This window comes from Rhopalosiphum padi, chromosome 2, assembly GCF_020882245.1.
Source record: "Rhopalosiphum padi isolate XX-2018 chromosome 2, ASM2088224v1, whole genome shotgun sequence".
Taxonomy (NCBI): Eukaryota; Metazoa; Arthropoda; class Insecta; order Hemiptera; family Aphididae; genus Rhopalosiphum; species Rhopalosiphum padi.
This window is the reverse complement of record NC_083598.1, coordinates 54,454,964-54,478,225: the sequence shown is the minus strand read 5'-3', so window position 1 is coordinate 54,478,225 and position 23,262 is coordinate 54,454,964. Positions and strand designations below refer to the sequence as shown.

At 23.7% G+C, this 23,262-nt stretch overlaps 1 protein-coding gene across 4 annotated transcripts in view; it reads right to left on the bottom strand.

Annotated features, from left to right (window-relative positions):
• The window catches only part of LOC132921435 (ankyrin-repeat and fibronectin type III domain-containing 1), a 150,177-nt gene that overhangs the window by 115,251 nt on the left and 11,664 nt on the right, over positions 1-23,262 (bottom strand). For 3 of the 4 annotated variants that reach the window (XM_060984462.1, XM_060984463.1, XM_060984464.1), the window contains exons 2-3: positions 20,288-20,421; positions 6,443-6,567 (exon numbers count right to left, since the gene is read on the bottom strand). In XM_060984462.1, the coding sequence (XP_060840445.1) occupies positions 6,443-6,567; positions 20,288-20,421 (259 nt within the window). The remainder of the gene's footprint in view (positions 1-6,442; positions 6,568-20,287; positions 20,422-23,262) is intronic. The other variant, XM_060984467.1, reaches the window with a different exon arrangement.

The window sequence follows — 23,262 nt, the reverse complement described above, 5'->3', positions numbered from 1 at the left end:
CGTCATATCATCAATGTTTTAGTCAAAATTAAGATGCCCGATGCAATAAAATGCATTTACGTATCTAACCTATAAATACTAATGAAATTATTATCGACTTTTATAAACCACAAAACTTTGTAAAATTATCGTCGTTAAAATAAAATTTATAGAATTTTAAAAAATGTTTAGTTTCCGGTTGATATACTGTCGGCAGCAGACAATTTTCTTAGAGTTCAATAATAGTAATATCGCAATTGAAAGTTTCCCGGGATTGGCGAGTATGTACAAAGTAAACGTTTGTAAGGTTAGGTATACGTTTGTGTTGTATTTTCATTATGTCACTGAAGTAGCTTCCGCGTGCACCTGCGTATAACATATTACCGACTGAGTACACAAAAATATTTTCTCTCTAGCGCAACTTTATCATATAAAAAGTACCGAAAACTAATTAAATTTTTAAACATAGTTTCAGATGTCTAATTTTAATTTTGAAAACAGAGTTTAATTCGTTAGTCTCTTTTTCAAGATAAGTTAAATAGTAGAAGACATTTTATTATTATTCGTTTTTTACGCGTGGCCTTTTAATAACGATTTTGGCTTTTTTTATTTTAAACGTAAAAATGATTTTTTTTTTTTAGAATAGCGATCGTTTATATGAAAAATTCAAGGTTTTCAGCCACACTAATATTTTATTTTTATGATATAATAATATATCTTGATATAAACAAAAATATAATTAAAGATTAAAAGAAAGTTAATTAATATTGTAATCTTGCTGTCTCTATAATAATAGTTTTATGAAAACTTAACTTTATGCATAGCAATAACTATTAAAATCATATATTTTCCGTCATCCAATAAGTAAAGCTAATATATAAAACAAGGTAGGTATTATAATTTATAACATTTCGTAATTATCTTTTTCTTTTTCAGTACATGAAACATGATTATTACTTATTACGAAAATTATAGTTATTACTTTAAATACGGTTTTTTTATTTTTATAAGTCTTAAGATTCTAATTAACTAAATAAACAGTTTAATCAAATGTGAATTCACAAAATATGTTTTTTATTATTTATATTTGTATTCTCTCAAAATTCCAGTCGAAGCATTTCTCAAAATATTATAGAAAATAAATTCTTATTAGTTATTACCTACTATATTCATAAATCATACTAATAGCAATAATGATTTTATGAATATTATTAGACTAATATTATAGTTCAATTTTCTGATATTTATTATATTATTACCACATTATAAATAGCTTTATAGTTTTTAAATATAATTTTAACCTTCATAAAGTGATGTATTATGCACCTTTTATTATACAATATATTCTAAAAACAATATGTATTTACTAATTTATATATAATAATTAATAAATTAACATAAAAATAATATATTAGCTCATATTTTACTCAATTGACGTACTATAGTTATAAATTATTATAATATATTATACACATACCTAATTCATGTTAAAATAAAAAAAAGATAAAAATAAAGATTGTTTCTTTGCTAAGTAGAACCGAAATGAAAATGGTAGTGTTGTATATTTTACGTATATTATACCTTTTTTTTAATCTGTATATATTTTTCTAATACAACAGACATTAATTTAATGAATTTATTGTTTTAAAATTTTATCAAACAGTTTAATATGTTATATAAAAATTAACATTTTTCCTTGTTGGATCTATGTGAGATAAATATCTCACATTTAGATGGTGTCCTATGATAAGTTGGATACAGTGATGATTTTATTAACATATTATGTGGCAATTGTTTAAAAGTGTAGTACTATCAGCAAACTCCATTGTGGATTTATACATAGGAGTTTTTTCCTTGAAATCTATGTAAAAATCCATCGTAAATAAACAACTTTTAATTATTTTATCTTTTTTTTACAAAGTTAAATTAATACAAATTTCAAATAGCCATGTTAAATAATTGTTCTTAAAGCATAAGTCTATAGTTATCGTATATATCACTATATTTTTCATAAAGTAATTGTTCACATACTGTGAAAGTAGGTATGATAAAATATTCTGTTGAACTTCTTCAAATTCGTATTCAGTATTAATTTATATGCTGGAAGTAATGTCGATGACAAGCCAATTTTCAAATCATTTTCAAACATTTGCTTGTTATTGTAATCTTTTAATATTACAGTGCCCTCTTTTTTTCATCAACTAAACAAATTTCATCTAAAACCTTCGGGCTATGATTCACAATAAATTATTCTTTTCCATCAAACATATTTGCATGATTGGCTCTTTTGAAGTTTCCTTACCCTCTGATTGTGACATAGGAATGGCTTTCTATAAATAATTGTTAGCGTATACTACATTTATTTTGGTCGTTGTAAATATATAAAATTGGTTGTAAATTGATGCTTTAAAAATACAAAACATTATGTCAATCAGATGCCTTACAACTAATAATTTATGCGTATTATTGTAGGTGATTTTAATTGGAAAATTTTAATGAGGTAGCATTATTGTGTAGTCTCATCATAAATAAGAACTCCGCACTTTAGTTCCTTTTATCTAACAAATAATTTATCATCTACTAATTTGTTTTTTAAATACCGTTAACTATTTTAAGAAACTATAAATTATTAGTTTCTTTGGTATTATTTTCAGGTATAAAGTTATACTAAGCAGAATCATAGAATATGTGTTTTTATTTTCAGAAACTAATCACAGTTTTAAATTATGTATTTCTACAAGTTGGTACTTTATTCTATTCAATTATACATAACATACTAAATAACTAATAACTGTGTGACGTACAAAAAAAGCTATCTGATACATTATGTGTTCAATATATCCAAAAGTTGTGGATTTTGTTCACATTAGCAAGATAGTATGTGTAATAACTGCAATTCACATTTAACCCGTAATATATAAACATAACGTATGGGTAAATAAATATTCATATAACAATATGATATTCAATATGCGCATTGCGCATTGCCTATTGTACATTGCACATAGAAATTTGTAGATTGCACACGTCATGCCTATTTTAGTATCTAACTTAAATATATAAATTATATAGACTATAGATATGTGAATGGGACATTTTCAAATAAATTATCATCACTATATAATAAGAGTCTATGATACATTTATCGTAATCGCATTTGTTCACAGAATAGTACACAATTAATCATAAAACAATAATTAATCAATGGTATAAATGGATTATATTTAATTATCATAATAAATTATAATTATTTTCCTCTCATATAGAATGCATCGTATAATTACGTAATAATCGTAATATACATTTAAAATGCATGAAAATAAAAAATGTTTAAAATAAAAAAACAGCAAATAGATAATAAATTTATTTTTCTAGTTATTGTCTTTACGACAACACTGTACTATATTTTTTTTCTATGAAATCAATAATATGGAAAATTGTTTATTAGTTTTATTATTATGCGATCATATTTTTAAAATAATAATACAATTAATTTTATAAAATTTTATTCTAGAAGTATAATAAATATATGTATATTTTATATATTTGAGGATAAAATATATTTATATAGAGTATCTGAGTAAAAATAACCCATCCAGTGGTCTACAAAATCTAGGCCAAGATAAAAACGAATTTGACAGCAATAGTTAACATAAAAGTTTCTTTTCAAGTTCTAGAATTGGAAAATGAAAAAAGAAATTCACAATTGCTTTATTTTTTATTTTTAAGAATGCCGGTATGTATACTAGCATCAGAAAAATGTACGTGTTCATGGCGTGTGTGCATGTATGTGTGCGCGCGTGTGTGGAACAAAATCTATGTGTGTATATATATATACACACACACGTAGATTTTATTATATATATATATATACATAATACAGCTGTAGATAATTGTAAGACGCGTATACAACTATTTCAATATTATATTTTAATAATAATATATCACATTAATTCTTCAAAAATTAAGTCAATAATATGTAATTTATTCTATCAATAACCTAAAATGGAAATAAATAAATTATATTTCTAAGAATTCTTTTCAGTTATACTTTCATGGAGTATAATATATGAACAATTCCTGAAAACCAACCTCACTAATAATTAATGGTTATACTATTATATATATATATATAATTAATTTATATATTAACTTTAGGCAGTAAAAATTATAATTTATTTTAAAAAAGGAAAAAATTCTATACATCTACCGCTTAATATGTACTTAAAAAAGAATTTTCACAAGATAAAAAAATGTATTGGTATAATAATAATCTATCTCTATCGATTACGAAACTTATTTTTCTTTCAACGCCTAACAACCGTAAATTGATAAATGTGAGAACCGCATAGTACCCTGAAAGCAGAGTTCAATGCTAAGCCCAACGCACTAGCAGGTGTTTAAAGTTATAAATATCAGTTTAATGAAATTACCAAAATCGAACAAACCATTAGTTGGAGGTCGAAATGACCAGTATTGATTCGACGTACTAAACATTGGTCATGGGCCTGGGTAAACTATACATTTTGAGTTGTGAATATAACCAATGGATATCAGACATACCATAACCTGGAATGTGCCGTAAGAAAGCTAAATAAACATAATGTAACAACACATTTTAGTAAGTGATAGAACCCTTATTGTATTTCCGACATTTATTAAGCGAAAACTAAATTATTTGAAGTTTTTAGATTTTCTCTAATAATAGTTCTGACGCCTGATAAATTTAGACAATTCGTATGTAAAATGTATTATAATAATATATATCATTTAATTTTTAAAGTATGTTTTTTAATATTTTGATTGATTGTAACTGAAATTATGATTAATTAAACTTTAGTTAATAATAAAAAAAAATGGATAAGATAACGAAATCGGATATTATAGGCACTCAGTTTGCTCCTTTCAACATGTACTACAATACTGGTATAAAAGTAATGAAAAATCATTGCATTTGAAAGGTAATTCTAAATTAACTATAGTGTTTAAATCTTAGTTGTTATTGTCCAGTTAAAACCACATTTGATTCTCTGAACGTTCTTCAGAATTTAGTTAGTTATTCGTCATTTTCAGAGTAATTATACTGAAAAATTTAAGAACAATCTATCAAAGTGGATTTTTATGAGCTACAGTGTATAACTTTTTTTGCAATTTATCTACCCGAAAATTGTTTACAGGGAAAGATAATACATTTTATACACTATTTTAAAGTTGATAACACCCTTTACATCACTCAGAGTCTAATATTGAATCAAAAACAGTTTAAAAACAAAACTGAGTTAAGTTAAAAGTGAAAATAAATTATTTTTTACACCAGAATAAATAAAAATGAAAAAATAATTTACATTCCAAATATTCATTAATTTTAATTAATAAAATATAGTCATAAGTCAAATAAAAAATAAGTTTAATTATATCATAAATATTCTTTTAAAAATAAATGTAAATATTAAAATAGTAAGTACGTAATTACGTGTTTGAAAAATTATCTTAAATATTAGACAACTAATTATAATATTCCAAAGTCTAATAAAGAAAATAATTATTATTTCGCACTAATTATAAATTTTAACTATACTTTATATTGTTGTTGATTTCTAATCACATTAATTATTAACAGTATGCTCATGATTAGCACTAGTATTGTTATTTATTTAATTAATATGATATGATATTATGAAGAACTGATAATTGTTGTTGATGTATGGTTTACATTTTCCTATATTGTGCACTCCAGTATACCTTGGGCTTAATTGTACGTTTAATATAAGTACAATTTTCAAAAATTGGAAATTATTGCACAATCTACGTGACGAAGGAGTGAGGTATAAGTGTTGTCATGCAGCAGTGCAGCAGTCAGTCGTTCTGATTGCAAAAATTTCAGTCAAATAAGTGACAAGAGCATGACCGTAATCACTGAAGTCGACAGTCGTGATGGTGACGTCGCAATACAGTACAATCATTCTACTAATTTCATTTTACACTTACACGCTCACTATTTTATCCATATTGTAGTTTTAAGTACATATTTTAACAAGCCATAGTTTTGAGGCACCGTAAAAATGTAACCACGACATCGATGTAGCAAAATTGCCTATCCATACTGCCGTGTGATAATAATGAAAAAATAATTTTATTACAAAAGTAGATAAAAAAAAAAACAACAATAATATTAAGGTCGTTTGAAATATCCAAAAAAATTACTCAAATTGACTGTGACTGTTGGAAAAAAAGGAAAGGAAAATTAGTGTCAGAAGTTTACTCTATTTATTTTTACTGATACTTAAATGTATTGTTTTTGGACTAACAAACTATCATATCAAATTTATATCAAAATATCTGTATTTCTCAAAATTATTATTTAATATTTAATATTACATATATATTAATGGATAAGATTGTCTTAAAATAACTTATAACTAATAACTAATTAACATTAATAAATAAATAATAATAACTATACCATTTGGTGTGGAATTTGGTCCAATTTGAGCATGTAAAATGTTGAGGCCGGGTACAATAATGGCAGGCAACGTACTTGATCGTAATAGCGGAGGTGGTTGTTGTCCACGTGATCCCTCTTTATCTCTGAGGGAAAAAACACATTATATAATAATATACAAAGTGATCCATTAAAACATACTAAACTCATTTTTTTCTAACCTTTTTTGTGATTTTAAATATAGAAAAGGATTTTATTATCGTTTGGAAGTACTTTACATAAGTACTCCGTTTTTGCAAGCAAATGAATTTCATTTTTTGTAGTTTTTTTTATCATAGGGAGTGATTTTTAGTATTTTATTTTTTACTGAAAAATTCGATAAATTGAACCAATAATATTTTTTTTTTAGAAATATTTTAAGATTAAAAAACTTATATTTTTTTTTACATAAAAATTGCCATATAACTAATTCTTGTGATAAGAACGTATTTTATAATAAAATATTATATTGCAAAATCACAAAAGTTAACTGAAAAAAATGATCAAGGAACGTTTAATGAATCACTCTATATTATGGGCAATGGGCATATATAGAAACATCATATGAAATCATATTAATATAAATGTTTATGTGTATTGTGTAAATGTATAAATTTTTGTTGATGTATATAATAACTATGTTATATAAAAATACGAATGCAATTAGATTCTATATTATCATATAAATTTATAATAAAACAAATAATTTAATTTGTTTTGTCAAATACAATGTATTATAATTAAATTAAATCCACCTTATATTACTAATTTTATAATTTATAAATCGATATTCTAACACAAGTGTAAAAAATCAACAGCATTATTTTTTGTCAATCACTAAAATTGAATTAACATTTACTAGTTGTTTGACTTTATTTAGACAAATAATCTGTATTTTATATTTTTTTTACAGTCATTGTTTCGTTATCAGTCAATTATTATAATTTATTTACGTAATATTATTTTTCTGTAAATTGAAATTGAAACACTAGGAAAATACATTTTTGGTTAGGTTGAGTGGTTTTTAGTCAAAATACTCGTAATAAATAAACTACCAATTGCCAATTTTTTTGTTCAATTCTATCATGATAAGTTATAACTAAATCTTGATAACACATTTGCAATAAACACCTTTTAATTATATCACTTGTTTATAAAAATTATTCTCAAATACCAACGACACGCAAAGACTATAGTTCCTTGAAATAAATAAAAACATAATCGTTTTATTTCCTTTGTTGTTGTTGAGCAACTCACCACTAAGATTTTTGCTCGCCCAACTATTTTTAACGATACTATGTATACACATCAAACGATTAAGTGGTTAGATGGTTTAAGATAATATAGCAATAATTATTTGATTTTAATGTCACAATATCTGTTAAGTATAATTTCAGTGTTATTTAGTTACTTAGTTACTCGAGCTGTTTATATTAGTCAAAAATGCGTATCGCAATTGAGTAAGTTTATTCATATTAAATGTAATATTTTGTTCGATATTATACACAATTGCTGAGAAAATATTTTTCAGGCGATAAATAATATAGCCATATGGGTAATAATATATTAGGCACACATTGTATCTATCTCATTCTACTGCAGTCCTGCTAATGTATATTGTCAAACTTTTCGTATATTTATTGACATTCGATTTATTTACCAAAATGGCTACGTCTTATATTATTCATAAAGTTTAGTGCAAATTTGCAACGTTAAAGTTTTGACTTGTGACTCAACTGAATCGTTATTGTGCTACGTATTGTTTTGTTGATCATAGCGACTATATAATATGTCGTGTTCAAGAGAGCTAACACAAGAGGAACGGAAATAATAAAAAATAAATTCAATATTATGCTAACACAAAAGGTTTAAAATTAAAAATTAACAGACAACGATCTTCAATACTTGACCTATAAGACATATTATAAAGCTGACCTAGTGATTTTTCAACGACTAACAAATATAATGTCTCATTGAATTCCACGCTAAAGTAGATATTTTCATCGTATATACTTAGAAGTGTTTTTGAGTTTTGTCACGTATGCTGTTATTGATACCATTATAGAATAAAGAAACATAACCTCTGATGAACAACACACTAAGTAATAAACATAAAGCGTTCTATGCTCAGAAACACCGCTAATATATTTTATTTTTAAATTTAAAAAAATTTACCTACTTGATGTTAAATATTAACATATAATGTGCCTAAATAGAACATATTGTTTTAAGGTCTAAAATATACACAAATATAATAAATTTATATAAGAAATAAATATTTTAAAATAACGTAAATAATATACTACGATTCAATTTATTATTTGATCACGAAAATAAATAAATAATATGTTTATAAATAGTGAAATACTGCAGGATTTTAAGGCTGACACCGGACAATTTTTTCGAATGATTGGTAGTATACATTATTTTTTAAATAAACTATCTTTTGACAAAAAATCGTACATAGAATGCCAAGAATTTCTAAGAAAAAAAAATTATTAACCGTTAGAAATTGATTTTAAAACAGTTTAAATTAGATTTAATATGTCAGCATTGTCAGTGATTGCATCAGTTAACACTTACGAGAGTAAAAAACTTGTATGTAATAGACGAATTGCAGAAGATAAACAATATTGCAAACAACCTGTCCTAAAATATATATATATATATGTATTATAACGCTACCGATTTTGTAGATTTTTTTTTTTTTAATATAAAACAAAGCTTATAAAAATAAAAAATATATATTATTAATAAAAGAATCGTGTCGTTACAACTCCCTCGGCTCTCAATTATTCTTACCAAAGTTAATAACCAATGTGTGTTGCGACCGTAAATTTATTTAACAATGTGACAGTTTGTGAAATATTACAGCGTTTATCTCTATTATGCGGTAGCTGACAAAAAATTGAATACAAAGATTTCATATGTATATAAATTTAATCATTTCGTTTGATTTGTATGAGCCGTCGGCACGTTGATTTCTGCGATGTTAGGTTAAAACACGCAAGCTATAGAATGGAATATTATTACATATATTATTTTGAATGGATATAATTCATGATAAAGTTGAATTTAATCTAGCTTAAATATTTTAAAAATAATATATTATTAAGATTTTATTCACCCCAAGAGCATATTACATAATTTATAATAATATCGTGTTTGTATTTTTTATTACACTGTTCTGTACTGTGAATGGTTATTTTTAGACGTATTACACTCTTGCATTTTATCATGATAAAGTCAAAATGTTACAGACAAATATGAAATAATCTACATCAGTTGTAATAGTTGAATATTCCCCCCTATGTATTTTACAATAGTGGCAGATAAGATGACATATTACATCATATTATTATTATGGTATATAATTATTTCTTCGAGCGCTACGCAATATATTATTTTCTTCAGATAAATATCTTGTAGACGCCACTATATTACATAGTTTATTGAAACAATAGTTTTTATTATTCTGGGCGTTGTAATCAACGCCAGCGCTGTAAAGAAAACCTTGTAATAAGAATTTAGAGGCAGACATCGCGGATCGAGGATGGGAGTAAAATAAAATAAAACGTGTTAACTTTTATAACAGGTAAATCAAAATAACGGCAATAAAAATAATCAATAAAATCTATACGACCATAAAATTGATTGCAGACAACAGCTTTATATTGTGTTTTGCATATTAAATGATAATTTCCATTGTCGTTATATATCGTTATCGTTCATGGTCGCCAGACACTAATTCACACGGGAACGTCAATTTACAATTTTCACGTTTTCAATTAACCAACAATTTTGCAATTAAACATCTCTCTGTAAAATAGAGTGCCCAAAATAAATTACTGCTACTTTTACTGTGCACAGAATTTATAAATACTTCCTATTCACGTAAACGTAATTTTACTTATTTTTGGAAGTAATTAAATTAAACCTATTGATTTCCATGTTTATCTCTCTATCACTGTCTCTCTTTCTCTCTCTCTCTCTCTCTCTCTTTTTCTCTCCCTATGCTTCTATTTTCAATACACATATATATTTTATTCTTTAAACGTGACAAAATTATAAAATTAATTTACTTTAAATTTGCCTTTCGAACGTGACTTTTCCCGTCAGATTGTATCCTCTGACTGCTATAATGTATAGATGGTTTTAGAGAAAAAGTAATACATTATAATTATTAAGTAATGTATGGTGATTTAAATTCTTCTAAGCAATAAAAGAAAATTACTTAACTAATATTTCATATCATATTTATACAGGCATGTGCATTATGTATACATGCATGTTGCTTCAAATCCATCACTTCAGTCTAGCAAAATAAAATATATATTGGTGTACAAGAGCGGTATCGAAACTTGAAATAACAACACAAGTGAATTAGTATTTCCAAAAAAAAAAAATAAAACTTTATACAATTTCTTGATGGACACGGGACAATACATTTTTCAACATTTGTATTAATTATTTAAACATTTTTTTTATAATTTGAAAGTTAAGCGCCATTATTTATCATTAGTAATATTTGTATCGGAATTTATTATTCTTTTGATTTTTTAACTGTCCATTCCATTCTTACTAATAATTATTAAAAAAAATTCAGTAACGTTTTATATTACATCTTTACACAAAAAAAACACTAGTTGCTCGTATATATTGGATAATAAATAAAAAAAACTTTGTTTAGTTTCTAATAAGTGTATTTTAAAATTACTAAATTATGCAGTTTTTTCGTTATTTTATGTATATTATTTTATAACTTTTTATTTCCATTTTCGTATACATATATAACACAAGAAGTAATAATGGATTAAATGTAATTCAAAATATGTCCAAACACTAAATTCATAATATGGAAATAAGTTATCATTTTCATAGCAAAAAGATTTTGGGTTTAAAAACGTATATTGTCAAATACAAACAAAACAATAAATATAACTATGGGCAACTTCAAAAAAATATATAAAAGTGACAAACAAAAAATACTTGGTCAAACAATACATTTATATAGTTATTATTGTAATATTCTTTTACGTTCTTGGGAATACAGTTCAATGATTGTTATTTTAGCTTTATTATTGTGAATAAAATAATTAAATTTTATTTCGATAGAAAAAAATTAAAAACATCAAAACATCCAATTTAGAATTCAAACTCAAAATATCTCATATAACGTGATTGAACATAATTTATATATTTTATATAATAATAATTATAAAATTAAAATATATTTGATAAAATAATGATACAGATTGTTGACTAGTGACACGATCTTAGCACAACATTCATAGTATATTAGTATTATTTTTACAGACAAATTCAAATGATAATACTCATTCGACTGTTTTTCCTATTTAATTAAATGGACATTTATTTTTCTTATTTTATATTTCTTTATTAATATATATATATATATATATATACTCGTTATACTAAAAATTAAACAGAATTTCGTTTGTTTTTAGTTGCTTTTAGTTTTTACTACTAATACAAATACAAACTATGCAAACACGTACCATTCAAACTAGTAATAAGTCAAAATAATCACACGTTTTTATATTTTCATCATATTACTATTTTTTCCTTAACTTCTATACTAAATCTTATAGAAATAAATGTTCGAGTTTATTTGTTTTTTACGTGTCAGCTACCTCGCATATTAATGTATTTTTATTTATAGAACAAATGAACATAGCATACACGACATAATTCATACTTATACAATATATAGTGTAAAATAGAGCATAGAATGAAAACCGTTGATTTCTTTAAGGGCCTGACAGCGACCATGTTCCGGAAATAAATCCCAAGTATACCTACGACGACACCAATATAATAAAAGAGACTGGAGCTCACGCTCCTGATTGTATCTCTCTCATTCTTAGTCACTAGTTTAACTTTTGTGCCACATAATATTTTATGCCACTCTCTTTTTTACAGTTAAAAGGCGTCATTCATCTTCAAAAGAAACCTCAACTTTTTTTTTTTCAAAACATCTGGAAAAATAAATTGCTAGTCTGTTATTTAATAGCTGCTACTGATTGCCTATTATTTAGATAGGTAATATAATAATTTGAATATTATTTTTAATGAAAGTAGGTACATAACAATACATAAATACAACGTTCGTACATCGAGCCAAAGGAATGTTATGGTAATGGTTATTTAATTCACGTTTTAAACGCAGTACAAAAAGCTGCTTCTCTTTAGGGATCAAATAACGTTGTATTTAAGGTGTAGTTTTCATGATAAACTTTTCATAATTCCTGTATTAGGTAAATACAGTCATATGCACTCATATACTTGTTTTTTAAAAACTTTAAACTCGTTCATACATATTTTAAATGTAATGTTTGCATTTATGAGAAGAACTAATTAAATAATTACATAATATGTATACGAAAAAATACGATTTTATAGTATACTTATCAATTTATGTATGTCTGTTACTTTAATAAAATGTATTTTACTCATAATATATAGATATTAAATACATATTTACTCAAGTGACGAAAGACTTAATTAACATAAGTTCTAATGATACATAATAACGAATATAGCAATTTTTCATATATCACAAAATCATTTCTCTTATATAAATTAAATGACTTAGGTTTAACATCACAAAAACATATTTACGTAATAATTGTATACAAGACTATACTAAATGATTAATAATTAATAATAAATAACAATATTTTATTCATGTTAACAGTGTATAATATTAACATTAAGTCGTTACTCGTCATTTGCAGTGATATGTACAAGCCAGAGAAAGGTCACAAACTAAGTTTGTTCTATATGACTGTATTAATGTTTCGTAGTATTACTCGTCATATTTATAAACTTTTAGTTTAGTTAAATACTATTCCTCACAAGTTTGATATAATAATTATTACAGAAACTTGGCTTGTTTTTAACTTAAATTTTAACATTGATGGTTATAATAATTTTAATTCTTTGTGGACTCTAAACAAAGTGGACGGTAACATTCATTAACAACAATACATCAGACGCTGACGTTATTTTAAATATAGTCCTAAATTATAATTCTTTAAAATTTACTTTTAACTAAAACTGTTATTTCTATAAAATAATTAGTATATATAAATCTCTTGTACCAGATATTAATAGTTTTTTGTTAGGTCTAATTCGTTGTTTATCAAATGGTTAACAAGATAAAAAAAAATGTATAGTGATATAAACATTAGTATATTAGATAATTCGAGTGATGTTTCTGATTAAATCATAACTTGACATAACTTATATTACAGTAAAAAAATTTACTTTATCTAAGAATAATGTTAAAAATACCTGAAAATTAATAAATAGAGAACCTCTAACTCATTAAATTGAAAGTGATCCCACTAAAACTATTTTGACTCATAAAACAGGCATATAATTAATTTCATAAATTTTTTTTTATTAAAATATTTTAGATGACATTTTTAAAAGTTAAACCAAAATAATATGAATAATAACTGCTATATAACTCATTATTTCTTGGCCCGATAAATCCACCTGAAATTTCTAATTTAAAAATCCACTTTTTATTATAAAAGCTTATCTAACTTGATTTTAAAACAAATAACAAACTATATCTCTACTCCACTCTTTATAATTTTAATAGATGATTAATTACTGGAAAATATTCTTCTAGCTATATAAAAAATAACTATTTTTATACCACTGTTCAAAACAAGAGATCACAAACAATGTGGAAATTACAGACTTATTGCGTTAACTTTAACGGTATACAAATTTCTGAAAAAAATATTATTTCAAGACTAATGTCATTCAACAAACATGATTTTTTTTTTATCTAATAAATTTGGTTTTTTCTCAATTATATCAACCTTCGATCCATTAACCTAATAATTTAGATAAAAAATATTAAAATTCAGATATTAAAAAAGCATTTAACTCTGCAAACTATGACTTATTATTTAATAAATTGCATTTTTGTGTCATAAGATCAAATGCTTTTAATTTAATTTAATCGTTTATTACAGATAGACTTCAACAGGTAAGAGTTAAAGATACTCTGAGTGATGATAAATGTTTTCCATATTTCAAGGTACAGCTAGTACTTTGCCCAATTTTTTTTTAAAAACTCATTATTATGAACTCACCTCTACCGTTAACAGCAATTTTATGGTTAAGTTGATCTTGCAACTTTTCTATAAATAATTATAATATGTTATTCATATACAATGTGTTTTGTCATTGTTAAATAAATATTATTATTATTACCATTATTATTATTATTATTATTATTATTATTATTATTATTATTATATTATATTTTTAAAAAATATGTAATTTAATAATAGTATTACAATAATTATATATTATGACCTATAGCACTTAAAGTACTTAAATTTTAGACCACATTGAAGTATTGAACTTATTTCATTGTTTTTACTTTGCAAGAAAAAAAAACTAGTTTATTAATGTAATTTTATTTACCTATTGGCTATGAGTAATAAATCGCCTATTTTTATGATAAAAATTCGTAAATCGCAAATTTTATACTGTCTACAGAGTTTTTCCCTTTCCATTCACACCTCACCTTTTCATTTAAACTATTTCGGTTTTTGACTTGCTACATAGCATAACAATTCTAAGTTACAAAAATAGTTATTACTCCTCCCCTCCACGTTTGTAACTTTTACATTTATACATTTATTATGTGTTAGGAGAGGAGTCTAACTTAGATAGATGACAACTAGAACAATTTATTATCCAAAATTCTTATTCCAACTTTCATGCGAAGTAAAAACATTACACACAAATATAGTAATTAAACGCTTAAACTTAAATTTCTTACGTTCTTATGTTTTAATATTAAGATGAATAGTACAAATAAGAAAACCGATAAACTTTTAATCTATGTTTTATAGTACACTAGTAAATTCTGTCATAAAATTCAACAGTTTATAACACAACAATAGAAAAAGTTTTATAGAAACAAGTATATTTCGTTCGATTTCAGAAACATACATTTTTTTGGCAAAGAAGTAGCATAATAGTCAACGCACAAATTATCCATTTAAGTAAAGTTTGGTAATAAACAAAACTGACCTTGGGAAATAGCTTTATTCACTACGTTAATATTTTACATAGTTTCTGTAAAAATACTTTTACGAATAGTATAAATAAATTAAGCTTTCGAATTTAAACACACGCATTTCCATAACACACTTAAAACTATTATTTTGTTTATTTTTAAAAATAAGTTATCTCTTATAATTTTTAGTTCCTCGAATGGATAACGTTATCGTTTAAAAACCAATGCGTCATAATACTTAATAATCCTTAATATCACAATTTACTAAAATTTTAATCTAAAATATAATTGTTTTTTTCTTTTTTTTTTTTTATATTAAAAACCATCTTCTCTTTATTGCTTAAGAAAAATAATAATGAGTATGTATTATTTTTCATCGGTTTACTTTAATGTATAACCATATGTGTAATATGTAATCTCCATAAAAGTTTAATCGATTTAAATGTGCATATAAAGAATATTGCGTAAATATTAATAAAAATGATTGATAGTAAAAAAAATAAAACGTTTAAAGTATGATTATTATATTAGGTTATATCTATTTATATAATTATATATAAATATAAAAAAACCAATAATATTTTAGTATTTATACATCAGCTATATCATTTGTTTTTATGTATATATATATATATTACTTAATAGTTATACGCATGTAAGTATAATTACAATATAAACAATGCTACTTAAATTAATTTATTATCAACAATTTTATTAATTGTTATGCTACATTATTAATACAGTTTTTTTTCTTATTAATTAACTGCATTCAATGCTTAATTTTTGAAAATGTTTCGTATTTTATATTATAATTTATCTACACAAAATACAAAATATACTCATCTGCAGTTATAGGATAACGATTAATAAATTGTTTAATACATACTGAAATTGGCGTCATAAAGCAGACACAATTCCCTATAGAAGTATGCCGAAAAACAGTTCACGCCCAAGAGAATTATCCGTCATGGTTAGCTGCCTAAAACTATTGCTTTAATCAAATTCTTTATTGATATTATATAATAAATGTACTAATATATATGTTATATCATGATAATTGTTTTTTTTTTCGAAATTAATGTCGATTATTTTTTATAAGAGACCAAATACAGTATTTCTAACATCTATAAAATAAACAGGAATCTAGAAATCCATGTTCTAATAACATAGTAATATTATAATATCGTTTCAAACAACTATTGAACACCTAATTTAAAATAATGTATTGCGTTATCTATATAAAGTAGATTGCATGTTTAAAGAAAATTATACATTATGAAAAAAAAAGAATTACTAACTCAACAGCAATGACTATTAAGATAAATTAGTTTAGTGCAAATATTAGCAGGATTATAAATCCTAAAGAAGATTTGAAATTTAAATTAAAATGTTTAAACTGTTTAAAAAAAATGGATATTTTAAAAATAAATGCAATTTAAATATTTGTAATGAGATAAATAATAGGAGCCTACAACTTTGCACGGTGTACTACATAACAATAAGAAAATAACGAAGTAAGATTTTAATAGAGGATAATATCTTAAAATTAATATCAAAGAATAAATAAAAAAAAAAATACATAGTTCACATGGTAAAAATAAACCTACCTACATAAAATAACATTTTAATGTATGAATATATCTAATGAATAATGGTATTTACTTTCAAAAACGATAAGAAATAAATATTTTTTTATTCTCTGGATTTAATTTTAGTATTTAAATGTAAATCATGTACAATATAATATGTAAACTTTTATTTTTGAAGAACCATACAACTATAAAAGTTAGTTAGATTTGAAATACATTATAACTTAATGTGGGCATATTATGTTATAATATTATATTGTGTAATGTGTTCTCAATAATTTTAAATAAAATTAGGTATAAATTTAACAAAAAAATAATAAATATTTATTTATTAGACATCTTTCATAACATCAAAAGTTGAAAATTCATATTATTCAACCTATTATAATATTATATATAAAAAATAATTAATCATCGTTTTTACTTATAAACCCGAAAAGTTTCTTATATAGTGCACTTAACTTTCCATAAATCAATATATTTTTAGAACAAAATAAGTTTTATACCAACCGCACAAATAAATAAATATATATATATATATATATATTTATTTTAGGCGTAAGATAACATTAATTTAAATACAGTTTAGGAATACTTTTCAAGAAATATATTGTTAGAATTTATTCAAAATATTTTGAATATTTTAACCATTTGCTAAAAATATGTTCGATGTACATGACTTACAATAATTTAAAGAATTGTAAAATTATTATATATAAATAATATACAAGTAAAAGTTTGGAAAACAAAGATTATAAATTTAAGTTGAAAATGTTAAGTTTTTGTCATTTATTCTACTTATGACAAACTAAATTATTTTGTAATCTGTTGATTTATTTTGAAATATTCCATTAAAGAAATATTATAGTTTGTTATACTGTTTCAACATAGTATCTATTTTTGACTTCTCAAGTTTTGATCTTTCAAATTATCATTGTTTTAAAATATTTACAAGCTATTTAAAAAAAAACGAAGATGCAGTAATACCTTAATGATAACTCTGAATGTTTTAAATTTATTTACATAATTTATAATTATTAATTTTGAGCAGTATGATGGATGTATTGATTTTAAAATGATGTGTTTTTGTGTGTGTATGTATACACGATAAGTTATCGTTAAAATACTTCATTTTTTAACATTGGGGGTGATTTTAGGTAGTAAATTGGATATAATTTGTACTTTAAAGAGGTCAATATAAACAATTCTCAGTATTATTATTTATAAACAGGAAAAAAATTAATAAAAAACTAGAATTTTTACTCTAATCAAATTTTCAACAAATTTGTTTTAATTTAAATTTATTTTGTTTTTTTATTTCTGATAAAATTCATTAAAATCGTAAAAATTAATACATTATTTTGTACTAAGAAATATTTTTAAAAATGTTTATGCTAAAAATTTAATACAAAGTTCTTTATAAATTATTTCACCTATAGATGAACAAAATATTTTACAGAAAAGCCAAATTAATTTCCTATGGGCATTTCAAGTTTTTATGACAGTTGATAGTCACCTGTAAAATAATTATTTTTCCTCAAACAGTTATTGATATTGTATTGTATTTAAAAAAATACTTAAAATTTTCACTTATTTTTATATTATTATTTCTATAATATGATAACATGTTCAAAATATTATGTCTCTTATTAAGCTATTTATAGGTATGACAAATTTTAAATTGTTTTTAGTTTTTTCCATAAATCTCAATAAAGTATTATTCGCAAAATCGAAGTAATAAACAAGATCCTATACAAGTTGTTCTTAGATTTGTATAAAAATATAAAAGCAAATTATTTTTTTCTGTATGCATTTGAAATTTGACATTAATTGTCAAAACTGCAAAAAATTGCAAACTATTTTGTAGTTAAAAATTCTTTGAAATGTATTATTTTTATATCTAAGTGTTAAAAATGCAATATAAGATTCCTCATAAGTAGTTCATACTGAAACAATAAAATCTAAAATATATATATATAGAATACGATTGTTTTTTATAGACATTTGAAGTTCAAATTTAAACAAAGTTACTTATTAAAACAATAAATAACAGTGTTATTTATTTTTTTTTATTCAAAAAAATTACAACCTTTATATAAACTTTATATATATATAACTTTTATATATATTATATTATCATTATAAATTTTTCTATACGCAAATTATATTTTGATTTTTTTAAGATATTATCTTTTGATACTATGAATCTCTTTTTACTGTTTTGCGTTATTTACAAAAAGATTTTATTAAACTTTTGAGTTTTATAAGGTGATTTAATATGATATAAATCAATATTATAATAATTAAATGTTAATAATATAATAAATACAATATTTTTGGAAAAAAAATACATCAGCCTAATATACTATTAAAAATGATATAAATGACTTTAACAGCTATACTAAAAAAGCATACCACGAAACATACTTAATGGTATAAGCTTAAAGACCGTCTCCGCTCAGAGCTTTTCTTATACAATGAATATTAATATTATTGAATAATGAATTCAAATATAACACTCCCATAATAGTGACCTATAGTGACTCCTAATATACTACAGCAGAGGGGTACCCCCCCCTACCTTTTTTTTTAAAATTATTTTGCTGTTTATGATTAATTTTAAATGTTTAAATTAATATTAAATAATTAGTTATTTTAATGGTATCATTTTAGACTTTCGACAAAACAATTCGTTTGATTTTAATTCAATTTTTTTTTTGCTTTTCAATTATACAAGCCTTCGAATTTCAATGATCCATATTAAATACTGTGAGATCTTCCATATCCGAACTTCCCATTCTAATTTTTTAACGAATAATCCCTTAATTCAAGCAATGCGTTGCTCAAATGTTAATATTTGATCTTAATTGTCTTTAGTTTTATTTTAATTTAGTACAATTTTGTAATCTATATGATTTGATTTTTATTTAATTTTTTATTTTTATAACTGCCTTTATGTATTAATTAATACTTCATGTATTATTCATACCCGGTATGTAAAAAAAGCCAATTAGAGTATAAATAAATAAAGTTTTACTAACAATTCCTAACTTAAACATTAGAATATTAATATATTATATTCAACGTCCCTTTCAATAACTCTCAATAGACCATTTATGTGTATATTATAATACTTAAATATTATTAGAGATTTTTAAAAAAAACCTTTTTTCAATTTGTTGACTTTGACTTCTTTTTTTGAACACCCGCTTAATTCGGAGTAATAGAAATGCAGCCTTGTCAATACTTAAAGACTGACGGCGTTTGTTATCTGATTTTTGATTATCATCTTGGTCCATCTGAAAAACATATAATGCTGATTAATAATAAACTAATTCAAATAAAAAAATAATCACTATTCAAAATCAACCATAATATTCTCTATAAATGGATACCTCTAAGATTTCTGGTTGTAACTAAAAATTTTAAATATTTTTATTACCTATTTAATTTGGTATTATATGTCCAATGAATTATTATTATTTACAATGTTTTAATATATATACTATATTTTCATGATATTTTTTATGTGTATATTCAATAAAACATAAGACTACCGTACCGATAAAAATGTTATTAACTTTATACGTAGGTACTTAATACTATAAGTTATGTCAAACGACGCTTAAAAAATCGAAATTGACAACGATTTTTTTATAACATTTAATATATATATATATTTATTATTGACATTATTGTTATCCAATGTATAGACTATAGAGTGTACTAATTATCTAAATACTAATAATATAATTACTTATGAATATTATAATGCACACCATATAATTCATTATTTTTTGTACTCTGATATTATACAGTTAATATAAATCTAGGTACTAATTAGTAATTTAAAACATTTTTTTTTCTTATTAGAACTCGATGTTAATTACAAACATTCAATAGAATGAGATTATACAATTTTTGTTGTTTTTATGTGTGGTACGTTTCGTTTCACTGACTTTTAATGAACACAAATAATTATCGCCTTTATATAATTACAACTTATGAGGTTTAATTCAAGTGATTAATTAATAGTATAATATACATATGCTGTGTTTAATTGGTATGAGGATTATATTATGAAGTGTTTACATATTTTTAAATGTACATGTTGTAACAATTATGCCTAATTCAAGAAAACGATGACTCGCTATATTTACGTGTATGCAACACATATAATATTACATTATAGTTGTATATGATATAATTTTTATGAATCTGATACCACGACCATCTTTTGTATATTACTATATTATTTTTAAGAATATTAGGTTACTTTTTTATTTTTAACCTGTATTAGAAGTTAGGAGATATTATTACTCCTCTTCATTTCTTCTTTCTTGACTTTAAAATATATATTTTTTTATACAATATCTATCAATATTATAATATTATGGTTTCTATCTTGATTATGCTAATCAATAACTAATTGATGAATGACTTTCAATATTAAAGGTACCTACTCCCAAGAACTACACACGCGGTATGACAGTAACATTTATTGAAATCTGATGTTATTATTTCAAGGGCCATGATGATCATTAATGAATAATAATAATATGTATATGAAGGTAATCGTGCACGTTAATTTATGCATCTGTCTTAATTCCGATGAAAAAAATTAAAAATCAATTTATCACGAAGTTAAAATTTTAAAAATTATCATACAACTCCACTTCAGTTGTTTATTTTAAAATATATTAAATATTTTTCTAATGTCTAGTCATTATTTAGAGCTACAATATTGCTTTTTTTTCTATATAGTTGTGTCTTAGCTAACAATATGTTTTTACTGCTTAAAACAACATTTAATTTTTTTTTTTATTTTTTTTTTTTTATGCTATGTGAAAAATATCACAATATTATTTTTCATGTACTGTATAAGCTCGTAAAATTCATACATTAAATGTGATGATATAAAAATAAAATATAAGTAGTTAAAATAAGAACCTTAATTTAATTTGAATAAACTGACATTTATTTTCAGATTTGAAACCGATAAAAATTGGGCGTGTTTTAATTCAATTCTTTAATGTATTTAGTACATTTGTAATAATTATGACCACTATAGTTTAGTTTATAAATATCGATTTTTCCATTATTTTTTTAATTTACCATACAAAAATAATACTATTTTGGTACTAATAATTTTTTTCAAGTTGTTTTGAAGTCATTTATTATGTATATTTATAACGATAATATTGTCCTTTGTATATTTTTAAAATATAAATTTCCTGGCCCAACTGAGGATATAAATACTACTGTTCTAGTGAACGAAATCGGCTTAACACGAATATACCGTATATACTGATTGAAAATTGAAATCATAAAAAGACAATGCAATATAACCGCAAAAACGGCGGCGGCGTATTGAGCTTTTATTTGAAAACTAGGGATATTTATTTTGGCACGTCCGCCCGCTCGTCCCACCATTTTTAACGACCATATATCGTTGTGCTTTCATGAAACCGTTCGACGCGCACATCATATTGTTAATATTTTGTTTTAACAGACGCCGTCTCCGAATTTCGTCGCTCCGGGCACACGCTTTTATAAATCATACAAAGCCAGTGTGCTAAATAAACAGTCTGTAGGTTTTGTGTATAGACACGGTACCCGCGATGACGCCTCAAACATAATAGAGACGGAATACGAAAACGGAAAACCGTGTCGAACGGTCAGTAGAAAATCGGATAACGCATGATTTCTAAACGTACTTAGTGCGATTAATAATACGAAATAGACACTAGTCGCTCATGCGTTATTCGTTATAGTGATTATAAAATATATATTATAGAAGGAATCGATTTTTAAGCAATTTTTACATAACCAATAATTGCAAATATTATATAATTGCATTGAGTTTCGTATTGCCTATTGTTTGTTGTGACAAACAATAATAATAATTGTTTTAACATTCTTAAACCGTGAAAAATTATGAATTAAATTCACGGAATGTACATATTGTATAAAAAGATTCTAAAAGCAATGTCATGCATGAAATTTTAATATTTAATTATATTTTCATTTGAAATTTCAATTATTTAAAATATTTATTCTATTCTCTTACACGTCAGTTATCGCTTATAACACTCATACGCACTGATAATTAATAATAATAACTGCAGTAAAATATATTT